We start from the raw sequence: 19,528 nt of genomic DNA on the forward strand, positions 1-19,528 counted from the left end.
AAAACTGAAGCTCACTGTGCCAGTTAACCATCCTCCAGCGTTTTTTTTTTTTTTTTTCCTCCAGCGTTTTTAATGTGCTAACACTTCGTCGTTTACCATGCATTTAATCCTCACAGAGACCTTAAAGGAGAAACAATTTTCCTCCTCCTTACTTAGCTAAGGGAAACTGAGGTTCCATGAGGTTAGGTACCTTAGCTAAGGTCTCCAGTATCTGAAAAGGTTGAGCCAGCATTCAAAATCTATTTAATTCTAGAGTTCATGGCCTTAAAGCTACATTTCCTCCTTTTTTGTGTATTTGAAGTCTCTGAGCCTCATTTCCCTCTTCTGAAACAACGACTAGGAAAATGACTACCTCATTTTCCTGCAGGGACCTGCAGGGAAGCAGACTGTGAAGGTGCAAGTGCTCCATCGGCTATGGCCATCATTACTGTGTTCCTATCTCCGACCAGAGGCTTGCCCTGCCCGCCCCTTGTATTCTGGCTCTCCTCCCACGGCCTTTTCCTCTTCCCCCTTGCAGGAAGCAGGATGGAGGAGAGCAGCAGAGAAGGGCAGCCCCCAGCTCAGGGAGGGGGATAATTTTAGCAGAGAATCCCTGGCAGAGGTAGCAGGGGGGAAGGGAAGAGAGCTATGAAACTCAACCTGATACTCTCATTCAAGGGCGGGGTGGGAAGGACACACAATCCGGGTCGCCGTTGCTCTGTAATTCCCAAACACACCACACCTCCAGAAAGCTTGCCTATGCTGGAAATGGGCACTTTGCTTACTCCCACGGCTCCAGTAATTTCTTAACCTCTGAGACTTTGCATTCCTTCCTCCCCTGAGAGCAGCCCCTGCTTTCTCTTGTGGTGTAGCCAACCGGCTTTTCGGCTTTTCATGCTATTCCTGTGTTCTTCAACCAGTTCCGTTTCCTACACTTGCTGATATGCTTCAGCTCAACTTAATCTCTTTGTGCTTTTCCTCCTCTGTACCTCTCAACCATTTTCCCCCAGGTCCCACTGATACTTCCTACCAAGATGTTCCTACAGAATTTCCCTATCTCTTGCTAAGCCTCCAAAGCCCACGGGCACTTGCAAGATCGCCTCTCCAGGCACACACTTTGGATTACACTGCACCCAAAGAATTCCCCAATCTACAAGCCCACTGCTCTATCTCTTTCGTGCTGCCCTGATTCCTCTTATATAGTCCACGTCTACTCTAAAAACTTTAAATCCAACTTGGGACCATGTAAATTCTATAATCCTCACTACCCTCCAATTCTAGTTCAATCTCTTTCACCAGCCTCCATCCCATAATCTACATAATCCAGAAACAACACTGCTTGCTAATGACTCTGGTCTCCTCTGACACTGAGAAATCCCAGTGCCAGCTGTATTTTGGGCAGTTGACTGTGGCCTGACAGCTGAGATGGGCCCCCACCTGTATATGTAACAAAGATCATGGTGGCAACGAAAGAAGGGTGTTCAGCAATGTGTTCACCTTGGAAGGTGGTGAGGAATGCTGTAAGAGGCTAAGCAAATGAGAATAGATGAGCTTCAGAAGATTATCTGTAGAAAAAGAGATGTCAGGCACACATCAGAATAAATATGAGCATTTATTTGGCACCTGAAGGCAATGTAAAATCCTGGCAGTGGGAAGTGGAAAGGTTCTATAACCTAAATACTTCCATATGATACTGACCCAAGGGTAGGACTCGGCAACAAGTCTCCAAATCACCCAGCTCACAGACAAAGTATTAATTGAGCACCTGAACTACTACAGGCTGAGCACTGTGCCAGGGACCATGTGAGACATGGAGGACACTGTCTGACACATGATATCTGTCTTCCCGAGTTAGCAGTATCAGTGGATAAAACAAAACACATGGAAAAACCCAAAGTATAAATACTAAACTGTATATACTGTTAAAGGGAAGTTTTGTCCAAAAATAGGATTCTAGCTAGGGTTGCTTTTTTCCTTCCATCACCCAAAAACATTTAATGAAGACCTACCATGTGCCAGGCACTGGGTATATACTGGTGAACAAAAGAGACAAGGTTTCTATCCTAAGGGAGCTTACAACCTAGTAATGGAGACAGAAATGAACAAGTGAAGCAAGCAAATACATAATTATAAATCATGCTAAGTGCAATGAAACAATTAAACAGGATGAACACGGAAGGTTATTTGGAGATAGAATGGCCTGGGAAGGCCTTCTCAAGAAGGTGGCATTTAAGCCAAGACTTGTGAGGAGTGGAGTTCAGTAGACCCCAGAAGAGTGTCTGCGATGGTCCAGGGTAGGAAAGAGCTCAGAATGTTTGAGAAACTGAGGACGGTGCTGGGGCAGTCACTTAGAGGGAAATCAGCCTTTTCCTAGGTTCAAGAGGAAGGTAAGGGCCCTGCAGGCAAAAGGTTAGGAGTCTGCACCTTACTTCAGGTGTAAAAGAAATAAAAGCAGGGGAGTGGTATGATCAGATTTATACTTAAAAACCCCAAACCGGGGCAGCCCGGGTGGCTCATCAGTTTTGTGCCGCCTTCAGCCCAGGGTGTGATCCTGGAGAACCGGGATCGAGTCCCACGTCGGGCTCCCTGCATGGAGCCTGCTTCTCCCTCTACCTGTGTCTCTGCCTCTCTCTCTCTGTCTCTCTCATAAATAATAAAAAAAAACTTTAAAAAAAAACAAAACCCAAACCAAAATCTGTCCTAGATTAGATTGGAGGGGGCAAGAATGGAAGTACAAGAGAAGGCCCGAAGAACAGGAAAAGCAGATACATGGCACAGATAAAGAAGGCTTCTAGGGTACATAGCACATAGAGCAACAGCTTCTCTAGAATGGAGACATAGGAGAAGGGGACACAGGCCATATGAAATCAAAGGGGATTTAATACTGAAACAGAAAGCAGGAAGAAGCTACTACATTATATCTACAAGCAGCCAAATGATCCAATTAAGCAGTATTTTCTAGACTGATTTGGTGGCGGCAGTAAATGGGATGAAGGGAGAGATGAAGGGGAGAAAGGGGAGAAAGAGTAAGTAGGGAGATAACAACTAGGATGCTTTTTTTTTGAAAAAGACACTTCAGAGGAAGCAAAAGATAAGGTGACAGGTTACAAGGTATGAGGAAGAGTACCACTTTTATCTGCCTCCACTAGTATTCTCTGCTGAGGTTCACTTCAGTAACAAAGCTCAGAGAGAGAATAACTGATTAGAAGATCTTTGGAACTTCCCCAGGCAAAGATCAGTGAGTTCCAGGTACAAGGTGTCCATGCTGTAAACTCTGCTGAGAGGCTGGATTCCTAGAGCCCAAAGGAACTGAGAGTGGAGCGGACAACACTGCCTTCCACTGGGTGGCCTTGTGGTACTGCAAGGGGGCACACAGGTCACCACCACGCCCTTGGTGGCACTTTGCCGCCAGTCCCATTTGTCCTGAGACTAAACAAAAAATGCGTACGCTGAATCAGGACACCTTCCAAACACTCAGTCTGGTATAAATGGGGTTGGAATAGGGAAGAAACAAAAGACAGGAGATGGTCTCTGAAACATCTTAGCTAATGTAATAAAAACAATTACCAAAGTGCCGGTCTACAAAAGCCTTGGGGGAAGGAACCGAATGCAAACAGTGAGGGAAACCCACAGGCCCTCTCCCCATAAAGACACTGTGTTCATTATATTGTTGGCCAGGCTCCTCTGCAGCAGCCAAACACTCCTGACAAGCGGTCCAGCCAGACCTGGCTCTACAGGAAGGGAGCTTCCACAGAAGGAGCTGGCCTGTGGTCCTGCACGACAAGGCAGAGATGACAGGCATACTCTACAAGCCTGAGAGACTCCCAATCCCTGAGGGAGAACAGAAACCGTGCATTGGAAGAAAAGAGGCTCGATCAGGCCTCCAATGGTCCAGCAGCCTCCATGTGGCAGGGCGGTGGGGACGGCATCACGTGGGAGGGTGTCCTGGGAACAGGTAGAGGTGCCGGCACAGGGTGCTGCAGTACTCAGACATCTCCTTGCAGCGGTGGAACTCGGTGCCGGGGGCGTAGCCTTCACGCTCCTTGATGAGCGCGTTCACCTAGGGGGGACAGAAACCCATGGTCCCCAGGCTGAGCATCTGGTGTTTTCACCATCCCAGCACGAGGGGAAGGCTACAGAGATGACAAAAGACATGGCGAGGGAGGAGGAGGGTGGAACCCGTGCACATGGAGCTGAACGGAGGCTACCGACCTTCACAAGCATGTCGGCCACGTGCGTGTCACAAGCCCTCTCGGAGAACACTTGAGTGAGGGCCTCAATGTACCAGGAACCCCGTTTGGTGTTCCGCATGGCAGCAGTCCCTGTAACCAAGGACAGGTGTTAGCCACAGTGGAAGGTCGAGGGATAGCTTGCATGGCTGGACGTCCCAAACTCAACTTCTGTAGCACCCTGTACCCTCCCCTGTCAGAGCGCCAGATGAAAAAGCACACATCCCGGAGAGTGCATCCTCGGACCCCTCTCTGGGAACTCACAATACCTCTGAGGCAGGCATAGCCACAGATCATGTCCGAGCATGTGGGCAGTCGGGTTTTCAGCAACTCCTCTTTGCTGGCGTCACTCTCCTCACACTCAGAGGATCCAGTGTGGTTCTTTCCATCTTGCTGGTCGACCCCACGGTCGGTTTCATCTGTAGCAAAGGCAGACAGAACGGACAAAGATGTTATTTCCTCCCATGGCTCTTGGGCCTGCCACAGGCCAGCTAGAGTTCCCTGGCACCTTGACTGGGAAGAGTCATTTCCAGCTGCTGTCTCCAACCTCTGGCTGATGAGTTTAAAAAAAAAAAAAAAATCATTACTCCCACTCCTGCCCAGCATGCCTCCATTACTCAGAGGAGTACCCAGAGGCCAGCACCATGCTCAAGCATCTGCAAACAGACACGGTCTGAGCTTTATCCACTCTGTGTAACATGGAAAGTGCTGATCAAACACTCCTTGTAAATAGAACTAAAAATCGTTACGTCCCTAATTTATTTGTTCAGTTAGCAATATACCTGGAAGTCATGGTGCTTTTTATAACAATACACAATTAAACACTGATAATTCAGTTTTATACATAAAAAAGAAAAACCAAGTTAATAAACCAATAATATGATTACTATGTGCATGCTATATAAAAATCACCTCAAATCTATGTATTAATAAAATATTATAAAACTTAACATGATCAGAAAAAAAAAAACCCCCAAAACTAAACATGATCAGTTTCCAAATCTCTCTCTCTTTTTTTTTGGAAGATTTTTATTTATTTATTCATGAGAGACACAGAGAGAGAGGCAGAGACATAGGCAGAGGAAGAAGGTGGCTCCCTGCAAGGAGCCTGATGCAGGACTCAATGCTAGGACTGTGGGATCATGATCTGAACCAAAGGCAGACGCTCAACCACTGAGCCACCCAGCTGCCTTGTCTTTTGGTATTTTTAAGTTACTTACTCATTAATTTCATAAGCCAAAGTGTAGCAGGCATCCAAGATTTAAGAGAAATATATAAAAGGAAAAACTTAAAAAATTGGAATAATTTGACTATTTTCCTCATATGATTAAAAAAGAACACCGTTACTCAATTTTAGCAGTTTTTCAACATACCCTGAGTACATGTCTAACCTCCTGACCCAGGCCTTATCTATGCCCAGACATACTCTTATTTGACCCTGCAGTTTGATTTTGGAGGTGGGCGGGGGTGTGATCTGTAGGAAAGAGACAGGGAGGACACACACGTCAACACACCAAACATAAGAGAGCAGAGTCTTCTACAGGACTTCCTGCTCCATGCAACAGAGAGGACCGAGAAGGCAAGTGAGACTATGGAGAGAACTATGGAGAAATGACCAAAATTCACTGACCCAACAAAAAATTATCGAGCAACTGCCATGTGCCAGGCACTATTTCACATTAACCCTAAGGATGTCAAGATTCCTGCCCTTATGAAGCTCACACTCCAGTTGAGGAGCCAGCCAACTAGGGAAGGGGCAGTAATTTTACAGACATCAGTTATATTAACCAAGTACAACACAAGACAGGTGAGCTCAAATCTTCAAAGGTCATCTCTTGAAGGATTTCATTTTCAAGAAAGATTCAGGTTGCCCCAGGAAAGAGCAGTTTCTCTCTATCCAGACCTGGTATTATACATGTCTCTGAATACAGAAAGAAAAAATGATCACAGATGTCTTTATTTCATTTTGTTTTGCCAGTAATACCTCCTAAAGGACACAAGCCAAGCTAAATCTGTCCCTCAAGGAAAAGGAACTTCTTTCTTTCCTTCATGTCTCAGATCTATTAATCAATAAGTATTACTGCTTCTTCCAATAACCTAATATTCCATCTGTCTTCTGTATTACTGTAACAATTTTTGAGGAGATTAATTTCATCCCTTTGTTCAATATTTATTAAGTGCTCCCATATCAGACAGTGGCCTGGGCCTGGGCATCCAGCTGGTAAATCAACAGTAAGGTCCCGCCCTCACATACTCTTTCCTCACTGCAGCTCCCCAGCACGGTAATCAGCCTGGGGAAGAATCCATCACATTATTTCCTGAGCTACCAACAGCTCCACACCATTATCTGAAGTCCAAAATCTCAGTTTGACTAAAAGCTGGCCATCAGCTGGATGGATGTACCTCCTGCAGCCAGCCTGGTCTTACTACATGCCTACACAGATGCCCAGTCTTTAAATTAGATCCGGGCAGACTTCCGGCCCAGCACAACATTTTGGGGGAGGGAGAGGATGACCTTTCAGTCTTGGTGTGCTTGTCACCTTGTATTCCTGTTTCCTCTGAAAGACCCTATTTACTACTGACACCTAGGTAGATTTTATCATTCTGGGTCCAAATTAAGCCTTACCAAACATTAATACACTTACTAAATGTCTCTAGACCAATCCAATTCATACCAATCTACTCCCCACTGCTTACTCCTCATGTATGGTTTGTGCCTCACTGATTTCTCCCTTGCTCAAGGCCTCTGCATTATTCTCACGCCACTTCACATACATTTGCTTTATCTTTCTAGTGACTGGTAGGCTCTTTTGAGAGACATATTTTCTTTTTTTTTAAGATAGGAGTAGTTTGAAGGACCACACATTTTTTTTTTCTTTTGTGACAGTATCCTAGTCATGTTGTAGGGCCTAAATAAATTATATTCTTTGGTGGTATTAGGAAGAATATTATCAATGTTAATCATTTACATTTGTTGAACACACAAGGGATAAGAAAATGATTTATCCCATGTTAGGACAAAGTGACTTTTAAACCAAACTGTAAGCCCCTTGAGGGCACTGACCATGCTCTATCAGTCACGGCTGGCCTTTGCTGTGCTTTTACTATGAGCCAGGTACTGTGCTAGTAAGACCTTCACATGGATTCTTCCATTCAGTTATCACAACAACCTGATGAAGTAGGTCTGATCGCTACCCACACTTTATATGGAGAAAGTTAAGGCGGAAGGACATCAAGTAAACTTCTCTAAGTTTAACCAGTCTGTGGTTAGAGCTTTTAATTATTACTCTTTCCCTCCAGGATGAAAAGTATGCCCGCAGGTCTTCGAAGCATACTCTTGGCATCGTAGCTCTCAGAGGCTAAGAGACTGTACGCAAGAAAGAGGAGGGATCAAAGCAGCTGAAGGACGAGTGAGAGCCAAAGCCCGACTTGGGGCTTCCGCACTGCTGGCCTGTGAGATACACGCATGAGGCAGAGAAGAGGCACCGATGGAGCATAGATAAAAAGAAGAGGGGAAGAGGTCTGGAGAGAGGAAAAGAGGAAGGGTACGAAGTGAGAGAAAGAAGAGATGGACAGAAGATCCTTAACTGCAATGAGTAACAAAAAGAAAAGCATACCCAAGTTAATAGCACGGAAGAAGTGAGAGTTCTCAGGAGAGAAGGCAAAGGCGCTGACAAGGTGAGTCCTGAGAAGTGGATATGGTGGCGCACAGAGAGCTGACCAACCTGAGCGCCATGGGCTGCCCAAGTCCCAGCACACCCCATGCATTGGGAGACACTTACAGAGCAAGAGAGGCGGTGGCAGCAGTGAACAGAAGGTGCCCAAGGGATCCAATAGCACCTGAGAGGAGCAAACAGCAAAGTGAGAGCTGGTGGGAGGCTGCCCAGGAGCCACCACCCAAGTGTGGATCTGCCAGGGCACTCACCTCCACGGCAGGCCTGGATGAAGAACATTTTCGGCTTGTTCTGTAGGTTTGGGCAGCTGGCATTGTCAAAGAGCCGAAAAACTTCCTGAAGCTGCCAGAGAGAAAGAGAAGAGAAAGGAGGTTAAGTAGACTGTAGGCCTTCCTGAGTCCTGTATACACGACAGCAGCCACTACTAGAGATGGGCCGGCAGGAGGGGAAGTCACCTAGTGTGAACAGCTGTTGGCAAGAAGATGACACACACCTGAAGCAGTTTGCCGTCCACACCATAGATGCCTCCCTCCACGCCATGAGAGAGAAGTGCCACAATGCAGGAGTCAGTGACACGGTGGGCAGGCAACTGGGCAAAATTCTGGAGTTTCTCTTTCATTTCCTGGAGGAAAAACACATTTTAGTGTTGTCACTGGAGTTTGCACCAACATAATGTCTCTTTGGTGTTTGAAACCCTTTTAGAAAGAAAACGTTTTCTGTATTTACAATGTGGTCAATGATAAGAGAAGTCAGAGATTATGTGAGAGGCTAAAAAAAGCTACGGACTCAACAGAAAAATGCAGGACTTCAGAATATAATTTCACAAAACCCAAACTCACTGGGATATGTTAAGAACTCCTGAACTAAACCAAGTTACTAATGAAGCTAATTAACTTTATCTACTTGCCACTTTGGGAGTGGCAAGAAAGCCAATCCTTTCTTAGAGCAAATGCCCTTGTACATCAGTGGCATGATGGGGACCACCAGGTGACCTACAAATGAGTAAAATACCTATCCAGCCATTAGGAAAGAAGCTGTTCTGAAAAAGGGCTAATGGAGTCATGATAATAGGGAGTAACAGTACTTCCATACTGTTTTCGGTCTGAGATTTTAAGTTCCCAGAGATGTGACGGTATCTGCACAAAATGCTCCATTCAGGGAAGAGCACACTGTTGGGAAGATTCTGCACAGGACCACAGCTACACACATGAGCTACGGGATCAGACAGGTTTGACCCCTGGGTTCATAAACCTGAAGCAGGTATTTGGCCCCTCACAGCTCTAATGCTCATTCTGTAGGAAGGTAATGAAGAGGAAATTTTATCCAAGTTCATGAAGATCAAATGAAATGCTGCACAGAAAGGATTTATAACGATGTCTGGCACATACTGCAAAGTCCTGCCATTATTATAATGTGCATATCTAACAAAGAGGCACGATGTGCTTTTTTCAAAGAAACGTACTCCTGGTCAACCTTGTAGTCCAACTTAAGATCTTGTCTGCTCTGCATCAGGTTGCCATCCATAAGTATCAAGAGTGACCTTAAGCATTTGGCCCATCCAATGGAGTATGCAAAATAGCATAATCCAACACAAACTGTTAAACCCATGTCTCCCTCTACAACACAAGATGTCGGCTCACCTGAGATGAGCAGAGAGAAAATAAGTTCACTTTACTTTGAATTTTAGTGAACTATAATGAATGTATAATGATAGCAATCTAGGCAGGACAGCACAACTTTATCTAACAGTTACCAGTTATGGTTCCTAGTAAAAAACACACTTGTATAAGACCTTGCAGCAGTTCTGGAAACTTGCAAAAACACAAAGTTTTGGGACCCAGCAAACTGCGTTTTAATAAGCTCTCCAGGTGATTCTCACATGCTGAAGTTTGAGTACAACTGATCTATATTTGTTTGCAATACTTTTGTTCGTAATTACTTGCAAGTCTACAATTACACTAGAAATTAAGAAATTGGCTTTATTAAAATGTATGTACATTTTCTGAGCAGAGAAGCCAATCATGATATTGGAAATCTTAAGGTTATCACCTTAAGATACACAAAATTCATCTATTAAAAGAATATATAATCTCAGAATACAGAAGCATGAATGCTTTTCTGGAATTGATCATAATAGAATTTTAACACAGCATAGCTGAAGTTAATTTTGTTGGAAGAAGGCAAAAAAAATGTATGTTTGGCACCTATTCAGGAGCATTTTGAACCTACACGAGACTGTTGATCAATAGAGGTCAACAAAGCTCTAAGTAAGAACACACACATTCAATAACTGAATTTAATAGTACTAACCTGATAACTGGGGTTTATTTACTTTGGGGAAATTTTTCCAAAAGCAGCATAGCTTAAAAATAGGATCTCTAGATTTTTCTTTTTCTTTTTTTTTTAAAGATTTTATTTGTGTATTTGACAGAAAGCACAAACAGGGGGAGGGAGAAGTAGGCTCCCCACAGAGCAGGAAGCCCGATGCAGGGCTCCATTTTAGGACCCTGAGATCATGACCTGAGCTGAATGCAGATGCTTCACCGACTGAGACACCCAGGGGCCCCTCTAGATTTATTTCTGATAAAATTACAAGTGCTTCTAAAAATAGCAATGTTTTTTTGCCTGTGCTTTTGGCTGGGGGTTGGGGGACACAAGAGAAGAGAATAAACTATAAAGCCTCGATGATATGCAAAATTTTATGGCTAGCTGCATTTCCCCACAGCATATCCTTACATTTTCAAGGCAGCCTATGACCCAAATGCAAGTTAAAAATCAATACCACAGGATAAAAGGAAATTTGCCACTTTAAAACGTATCTCATTTCCTAATATATAATAAATTGTAATTCTAGATCTAATAACCTCAGGAGGGAGATACAGTGCAGAAGACTTTGATGATCAAGAGAAAAAGTGAAAACCTACAGAAGCAGGGAATACCCATGTACTGTCTAGCACTGTCAAGTGAAGAAGGTTTTCTCTAAGACTACATTGCTTTGAATTTCTTTTTTTTAAAAGATTTATTTATTTATTTATTTATTTATTTATGATAAACGGGGGGGGGGGGGGGGAGACACAGGAGGAGGGAGAAGCAGGCTCCATGCCGGGAGCCCGACGTGGGACTAGATCCTGGGACTCCAGGATCGTGCCCTGGGCCAAAGGCAGGCACTAAACCGCTGAGCCACCCGGGGATCCCCCTGCTTTGAATTTCTTAATGCAATTATTTCTAAAGTCAAAAAGGTATAATGGGGGGAAAAAAGGATCTTAATTTTTTTGGTTCTCTTTGCTTACCAAATAATACCATAAAAATACTGAGTCCCTTGAGAAGTCCTACCAGGAAGTAAGGAAGTACTCTGTGAAGACACCTAAAGAATCAAATGATCATACCCACTGTAACTACTTGGTTTTAACTATATCTGAAAAGTTGATTGGCCCCATTGGAAACTGGCTTTGCAATGCCCTCCTCACATTTCTGAAATCTCCAGAGCTGCAGACTAGGCTACAAGGCGGGTTCTATCCCAAGGTTCGGTCCTACGCCTCTTGCTCGTTACTCTAATTTTTTCTCAAAGATCTCATACTCTTGTCACTTAAAAGTATTTCTCCTACACAGGTAATGCCCAAATCTACAGTTTTGGTTTAGACTTCTCTGAGACTCTCAATTCCTTCCTTAATTTTTCTATCTTCTTCCATACACAATCATTTAATCACTAAGCAAGGACAGTACAATCACGCCATTATGATATTTTCCATAAACATTCTGTCCCCCTTGGTCCACTATTCTGTCCAGGTGCCCAGCATCTTCTACTGGCCTTAGGATTTCAACTCCAAACTGGATTCCCTGCCATTGTTCTCTACTTCATTCTTTTCAATGGTGCCTCGAATCATCACTGTGAATGTATCATCTTTTTGTTAAAAAAAATTACGAATGGTTTTCTAAAACAAGAAATTCAAGGCCCTGGAATTCTGGTCCCTTATCTCCAACCTTGTTTTTGGCACTCCTTTGCCCTAGGCCTTTGGTTTACCCATTAGGTCCCTAACATTATACATTTCTTATCTAGAGGCTATTCTCTCTGCCCAGGACCCCTTCACCACTCCTTTGTGCTTTAGTGGCTTCCATCTTTCAAGGCCAGTTCAAATTTCACACCCTCCATGTATCCTACTGACCAGATCTACCCAGAAGATTTTTAATTTCTCTTAACTACTGTAGAAGACAATGTCAACTCTTCCTTGGTCAGTAGCAATGTAAGGGGAAGTACTTCCTTTTTTGCTGTCAAGATTCCCTCATTTAACTGAGGTCCTATGAACTTAAGATTCATATTTAAAAAAATTTTTTAGTAACACATATAGTCCCCCCTCACCATTATAAAGTGCTCAAAATTAATTAATTAATTTTAAAAGTAAGCTCTATGCCCAACATGGGGCTTGAACTCACAATCCCTAGATCAGGAGTTGCATGCTCTACCAACTGAGCCAGCCAGGTATGGCTAAAGGGCTCAAAACTTCAATCTATTGCAATTTCAGTTACAGAACAATGTAACCAGAGAATTAGACAGAATCCAATAGGTACTTGAATCTGCATCAGGTTTAACATAAATGGGAATGGCATTTGTGAAGTGGGACTTATGGGCCCCCAAATCTGCTGAATGTCTCTGAAAAACAGTAATATATAGCTGACTTGGTGATTCAGAATTGTATTTTTAACTATCAAGCAAGCAAACGCTGTTCCAGCTGTGGCTTTGAAGCAGGGATGGGTTTACTTTTGTTCATGGGCTATTATTGCAAAGCTGGCAAAAAGGGCATGTAAATGATAATACTCAGGAATCTTTGTTGAAACTGGCCTTATCAAAAAGTATAGCAAGTACACAATCATTCTCACAGAAGATAGGTAAGATACAGAAATAAAGACCACAGATAATGCTGAAGACAAAACAAAGATTCTCTACCTCAACAAAGTGAATATCCTAGAAACTTTGCTTTTACCACTGACATTCCCAAAGTCAAGTTAAGAAAGTGCTATAATTCTGGAATCAAATGAAGAATGGGGGTGGGGGGATGGGTGATATAGGTGAAGAGGATTAAGGAGCGCTGAGGAGCACTAATGATGAGTACTGGGTAATGTATGGAAGTGTTGAATTACTACAGTGTATACATGAAACTAATATAACACTGTATGTTAACAACTGGAATTAAAATTAAAACTTTAAAGAGGAGGAGGAAAGGGATGGAGAAATGGAGAAAATGGAGGAAAAAAAAAAAGAATTGATATCTATCAGTTTCAGAACAGAAATACCTAATGGTAACTAAGTCAGTAGTACAGCTCAGTAATTGGGGTTAACAGGGAATAACAGATAATGAAAATGCTTGCGATCTGCAGGAATCTAATCCAGAAATAATCTACCTTTAAGATCTGTCTTGTGGTCACGTAACTGGACAGACTAAGGAATTTCCCCATGTTAACTCATTAAACCACCATGGACAGCTCTAGCAAACGTCCATTTGCAAGAATGTCATTTGCCAAAGTAATCTTCTGAACAGTAACTGGAGTTATAAGCAACAATATCAACCAAGAAGTAAGTGTCCTGTGTTGTCCTGGCTTATAAATAGCTTTCCTGATTGGTGGAGCAAATCTCAGGGTGTCCTCACATCCTGAGTGACTGGGAATGAAGTTTCTGAACTTCACTCATATATGCCCTAACCTGGGACCTGTATTATTCAGTGAGAGCACAGTGACCCCCAGAGGTTAACACCGAAGCAGCTGGCTGGCCCGAATTCTTTTTTTTCTTTCTTTACTAGATTGCAACATGAGACACAGAACAGAATGAGTAAAAAAGTAAGGAAGAAAATAACTTGAGTAAGACCCATCCAGCAGGCAGAGGAGCAGAGGGTGTTCCTGGCCCCAGTGTCGCCCAGCTCTCTAGTGTACACATTAGATGTACCTGTGCAGTCTGGTCAAGTAGAACATGGACTTTGTAGCCCAAGAGCTTGAAGAGGGTGACCAGAGTGCTGTGGTCCACATCCCCTCCAGAGCGAAATTCCAGGTCTTTCTCTCCAGTGAAGTGCACATTGCTCAGCACCAGTGCCAGGCCACGAGGCCGAGACTGTAACCTATAAGCCTGAGGGGTGAGGGGGAGATAATTAGAGCTTCTTATGGAGAGAAACTATGTTTCTTCAACTAAACGAGACATTTCAAGAAAACAAAGCCACCATATTCTCATTAACCACACCAAGTCAGTACAGAGAAATGCTCAGAGAAGATAACCAGTGAGTACTGACTTTCTGACTGACAAAGGAGATATATATGCAAACTAAGTTCAGATGCCCAGGAAGGGTGTCTCATTTCCCAACTCTTCCTCCTGCATTCTGTAGAACTCACCAGCTGGTAGTGTGTTTGATAAAACTCGGGAGTGCAAGGCTTCACCTGAAGGCAAGGAGGACCATCTCCGTTGTCTAGGGAGTGTTCCACAGTATCTGTGGCACAGAGAGCCAAAAAACTAGTATACAATCTATATGTTAATCCCAGTACTTCATTATAACCCAAGGCACCTTGTTGAACTGGGGTTTTAATCATTATTAGTTTTGCTCATCCCCTATATTAGAAGATCCATGAGGGCATTTTTTTGCTCACCACTGGATCCTCTGCACTTTGCTCACATACAATAGATGCTTAACTCACTGAATGACTGAATGGGATATCTGATAAAAGCTTTGTTCTCATCACTAGACTACTCAGTCAAAAGGCTAGTGGCCCATGGTGTAGTCTTTCCACACCTTAAAATAACAGCTTTAAGGAGCCAGGCAAGTCATGGGTAGGAATTTCCTACCTATACTAGTTGTTCTAAGGGTTAACTGCCATAAAAAAATAATCTGTGATGGAGGGGAAGCAGGCCCAACCAACATCCCATCTAAACTCTAATGCTAGTCCTTAACAAATTCACTGAGGAGACTATTCCCAGTATGAATGAAAATAGGTTTATCAAAAAAAAAAAAAAAAAAAAAAAAGAAAATAGGTTTATCGTGCAAGGGCAAAGTCAGATATCAGTCAAGAAAAAAGTCAACCTGTGGGATGTGTTATCCCACTGATTCTCACCTGGAGACAGGCGAAGCTGTTTCTGAGGGGGACAGGACTCACACATCGGGAAGGTGAGACTCAAGTCGTAGTCACAGCTCAACTGTAAGAAATCAGGACCCACCATGCCAGGCCTTAGGGAGATGGTCCAATCTGAATAAAAACACAATCTAGTCTCCCCTGCCCTGTCTCAAAAATTCCTTTCCCACCAAAATAATCCTTCTCAATATGTCACAGGTTTAGGGCTTCATACCGGTGGGAGTCCATGCTGAAGACCAGAGAGGGTTGTGAGCAACAGATCCTCCAGGTGACCCTGCTTGGTCTCCCTCAGGGCCACACAGAAGGCATCAAAAGCCTGGGGACCCCTCTTGGGCAGCAAGTTGAGAAGTTCCACATTTTGGCTGAAACCGCCCACTTTGGCCTAAGATAAAAGAATACAACATGAAATCATATTTACTTATTCAGCTCTAAATCTATTTCTCCAGATGACCCCAGAAATCTCAAGAATCCTCTTACAGGAAAAATACATGTATGAAAGAAGTCTCTCCTATTCTTCTTTTTTTTTTGAACGATTTTATTTATTTATTCATGAGAGAGAGAGAGAGAGAGAGAGGCAGAGACACAGGCAGAGGGAGAAGCAGGATCCCAGTGCGGAGACCAATGTGAGACTCTCTCCTGGCACTCCAGGATCACACCCTGAGCCAAAGACAGATGCTCAACTGCTGAGCCACTCAGGTATCCTCTCTCTTATTTTTCTTAAATTACCTATCTTTTCTGTTAAAGACTTGAGGGTAGAAGGGCATTTTCATTTCCTTAGTGAGGTTCGACATCCTTAGCATACTTCATCATGCTCTGTCCCTACTCCTAAAACCAACTTATTTATTTAGCATTTCTCTTTTTTCTTCCAAATACCTGAATGTGCTCCCTCATTTCCAAGGTGATGATGTCCTTCTCCAGGAGGTGTTCTAACAGTTCACTCAGCAACAGCTGTTTGGCTAGCACCACTCGGTTCTTTTTTAGTGCTTCCTGATGGTCAGGATGCATGCCACACACTCCCAATATCCTACAGATAAAAGGCAGAGGGAAAGGTCATCAAGCACAAGATTTGGCACAGAAACGTAGAGTGGAAGAGGTGTGAGTAGGAAGAAAAAAAAGAATGGGACTTACGATAACCAATACTAGGCATATTTTACTGAATCTGGTTAAAATCGAAGTAGTATTAAGCAGTAACGCACTGATCATAAGGAGATAATATACAATTTTTTATAGAGAATGTTCAACCGAGACCATCTTCTGAGATGAAAAGTTTGTCTAGGGGAGGGAAATACCTAACTGGACCAAAATAATACACACAAAAGCACACATATATTCATGAGAAGGAAAACTCCTCTGTCTGACAGACCAATTTCAATTAAGAGATTATTCCAGAAAAGCTTTCACATCATTTATCTAGACTACTAGAAGTGATAGGAGTGAAAATGATCCTGGGTGAGGAATAAAATAATTTGATAAAATGGCAAAAGCCAATGGTTTCCCATTAAGGCCAATGGCTGGCTTTCAAAGGAAGTACATGAGACAGGCTGACACATACCCACATTACTCTCTAGCCCACTTTATACCAATTATACCTATTGTTTTTAAAACTTCAGTTCCTGTGACAAAATGACACTAGAAATGATCAGAATCCTGTAAGAATGAAGAACTGAGTAAGTAGCAAGTATACAAAGTCACAGTTAATAAACACCAGTGACAAACACAACGTAATGAGATCACTTGAAACAGTTAAAGCATAAAGGCTGAATTATTTTGGTAATTTATCAGGGAGGTCTTTATTTCAAGGATTCCTTGTTGCTATTGGGTTTGGAAAGAGCGGCTTCTGTTTGCGAATTTTAAAAAACCCATTTCCAACAGATTATCATCTCTGCACCTAGTTTATAGATCTCAGTTTCCAAAAGCATAACAATAGTAAGGGCCTGATGGCAGTGAGAAAGGGATGAGATAACAGCTTTAGTTTATACCTAAAAAGCCTTTTCAAAATGAATACTTATTTCAAAAACATTAAAATCTGTGTGTGGGGGGGGAGGAGGGGTTGGGCATCTTAGAATGAGTTAAATACTGTGCATTTATAGGATGTACTTGGCTTAACTCTAGGTTAAAGATTTATAGAGGAGGGAAAAGCAGACTCCTGGAATTGCTGAGAGAGACCCAAGAAGATGGCATGTGGGATCCTAAGGCAGAGAAAGTTGTCAGTAACTAACATTTCCAAGGCTGGAAGCAGCCAACTAGGGTTAAATTTGGGGTTTGGGACAGTGATATTTGAAATTCCATTTTGCTCTTCCTCTGTCTCTCATGAATAAATAAATAAAATCTCTCTCAAAAAGAAAGAAAGAAAGAAAGAAAGAAAGAAAGAAAGAAAGAAAGAAAGAAAGAAAGAAAGAAAGAAAAGGGATCCCTGGTGGCTAAGTGGTTTAGAGCCTGCCTTTGGCCCAGGGCGTGATCCTGGAGACCCGGGATCAAGTCCCACATTGGGCTCCCACATTGGGCTCCCGGCATGGAGCCTTCTTCTCCCTCTGGCTGTGTCTCTCATGAATAAGTAAATAAAATCTCAAAAAAAAAAAAAAAAAAAAAAAAGAGAGAGAGAGAGAAACTCCATTTTATCTTCAGGTTTCCATTCTATAGAAATACTATGACCCCAAACCTTCAGTAAAAACCCGCTAAAAAATACATCTTACAGAAATCAAAAAACCCATTTATGAATCACTTTAGAAAACACCAAAGCAGTGACAACGACTGCATATATGAAACTCTGGTAAAAGTAAGTGTTATTAGGCTAACCGCAAGACATCACAGCTGGATGCTGGTATTTCCTTAAGATACATATCACTCATATCATTTGCTGGGACAGGTTTACTCAAGTTCCTTCCCTTAATTTACCAGTGGTGTTTTCTCCTTAAAGCTTTCTCCTCCCTCGGTTTCCCTGATCCGATTCTCTCCAGTTCCTCTCTCCGCCTACTATGTTCCTGCTCCCTCACAAGACCTTGCAGCTGCCCTTAAACGTGGACACTCCATTAGGAACACCCATCAAAGAGCTGCTGCTCCTGATTCGATCTCATCCATTGGGATGATCTGCTAATTGGCTCCCAGTTCTTAACTCTTTTCAAGTTCTAGATTTAAATTTTTTTTTATCAAGATTTTATTTATTCGTAGAGACAGAGAGAGAGAGAGAGAGAGAGAGAGAGGCAGAGACATAGGCAGATGGTAAGGCAGGCTCCCCGAAGGGAGCTTGATGGGAGACTCGATCCCGGGACTCCAGGGTGACCGCCTGAGCTGAAGGCAGATGCTCAACCGCGGAGCCACCCAGGCGCCCCTAACCTTAAGACTTGCAATCACTAACTCGTTAGGTTTGATCTGAAGCATTGACCATTCTCCAAACCCTTGCTCCTCCCTGTAGTCCGCCTGAGTCGGAAAGCCGCAAATGTGGTCTCTCCCGAAGTGACCATGATCACCTGGAACTTCAGGACACGGACCGGGAAGGGAGGAGGGCGAGGAGACAAGGACACAAAGGCAATTCTTAAGCCTGGATGCGGTCTTTCTCCAGCTTCTGGCTCCACAGCCCTAAACTGATCTTCTTCTGGGCCTGCACCACGCACGGGGCGTGAAGATGTCATCGGGGTGATGTCGACCATGGAATCCTATAACGGGGTGGAGGCGGAGACACGCTTGGGGGGGTCTCTGGGAACCACCTGGTCCTTTCAAAGTCCTCAGGCCCCAAAGCCGGTGGCGACGGCTTTGAAACCCTGATGAGGGCAGCCCGGGTGGCTCAGCGGTTGGGCACCTGCACTGGGCCCACGGCGTGATCCTCGAGACCCGGGATCGAGTCCCACGTCGGGCTCCCCGCGTGGAGCCTGCTTCTCCCTCTGCCTGTGTCTCTTATGGATAAATAAATAAAATCTTAAAAAAAATAAATAAATAAAAATAAGAACGCTGGTCAATACGCGTCGCGATGGGGCCAATTCCGGGCTCCGCAGGTCTCGTCCGTTTGTACGGGAACGGAGCAAAGCTCCTCATAAAGGAGTGAGGGGAAAGGCGGGAGGGAGGATGTTTCGGAGACGCGAGAGCGGGCGACCCGGCGGAGCTCCTCCAGCTCACAAGGCAGGCTGGGGCGGCTGCTCCAGGGGCACGGGCCGCCCGGGGCCGACCGAGGCCGCCCGCGCGCCCCCCGGGCTCAGCCCGCCCCGCCCCCCCACCGCGCGGCCAGGCCCAGGGGACGGGGGCCCTACCAGCCACCTCCGCGACCCTCCCTCACTCACCTGCGCCCTCTGCCAGCGGCCGTCGGCGCCTTCCGCTGCAGGGCGGCCGGGCGGCCCGCGCTCGCCGCCGCCATTTACCGCTTTTCCCGGGCTGTGCGCGCACCGCCCACGGTCCAGGCAAACCGAGCGCCCTCGCGCCCTCCGCATCCCAGCCCCGGCCGCCCGCGCACTGCGCGCCTGCGCGCCTGCGCGCCGCGGCCCCCAGCCCCGCCCCTTTCGTCGCCGGTGCGCGCGCAGCCCCGGAGCCCCGCCCCGGCCGCGCCGTCCAATG

At 44.5% G+C, this 19,528-nt stretch overlaps 1 protein-coding gene across 3 annotated transcripts; it reads right to left on the bottom strand.

The window, feature by feature from the left end:
• Positions 1-1,572: 1,572 nt before the first annotated feature.
• On the bottom strand, positions 1,573-19,465 carry CASP2 (caspase 2). Of its 3 annotated transcripts, XM_026018330.2 has the most exons (11): positions 19,258-19,465; positions 15,860-16,010; positions 15,201-15,368; positions 14,969-15,050; positions 14,255-14,349; positions 13,818-13,994; positions 8,376-8,504; positions 8,134-8,224; positions 4,478-4,627; positions 4,192-4,301; positions 1,573-4,039 (listed from the first exon to the last, which is right to left on the bottom strand). In XM_026018330.2, the coding sequence occupies exons 1-11, from the start codon at positions 19,329-19,331 to the stop codon at positions 3,908-3,910; spliced, it is 1,359 nt and encodes a 452-aa protein (XP_025874115.2). In that variant the 5' UTR covers positions 19,332-19,465; the 3' UTR covers positions 1,573-3,907. The 3 variants fall into 3 exon arrangements, with proteins under 3 accessions (XP_025874115.2, XP_072618916.1, XP_025874117.1); XM_072762815.1 differs by lacking the exon at positions 15,860-16,010 and having other exon boundaries at positions 19,258-19,446; XM_026018332.2 differs by lacking the exons at positions 1,573-4,039; positions 4,192-4,301; positions 4,478-4,627 and adding an exon at positions 7,987-8,048 and having other exon boundaries at positions 19,258-19,446.
• Positions 19,466-19,528: the final 63 nt, after the last annotated feature.

This window comes from Vulpes vulpes, chromosome 7 (assembly GCF_048418805.1).
Source record: "Vulpes vulpes isolate BD-2025 chromosome 7, VulVul3, whole genome shotgun sequence".
NCBI lineage: Eukaryota > Metazoa > Chordata > Mammalia > Carnivora > Canidae > Vulpes > Vulpes vulpes.

Coding starts and splice junctions, on each gene's coding strand:
- CASP2 (XM_026018330.2), bottom strand. CDS start 19,331: ATGGCGGCGGCGAGCGCGGGCCGCCCGGCCGCCCTGCAGCGGAAGGCG. Junction 14,350..14,968: donor ACAGCTTCGCCTGTCTCCAG/GTGAGAATCAGT, acceptor TCTGTGCCACAG/ATACTGTGGAACACTCCCTA. Junction 13,995..14,254: donor ATCAAACACACTACCAGCTG/GTGAGTTCTACA, acceptor CTCACCCCTCAG/GCTTATAGGTTACAGTCTCG.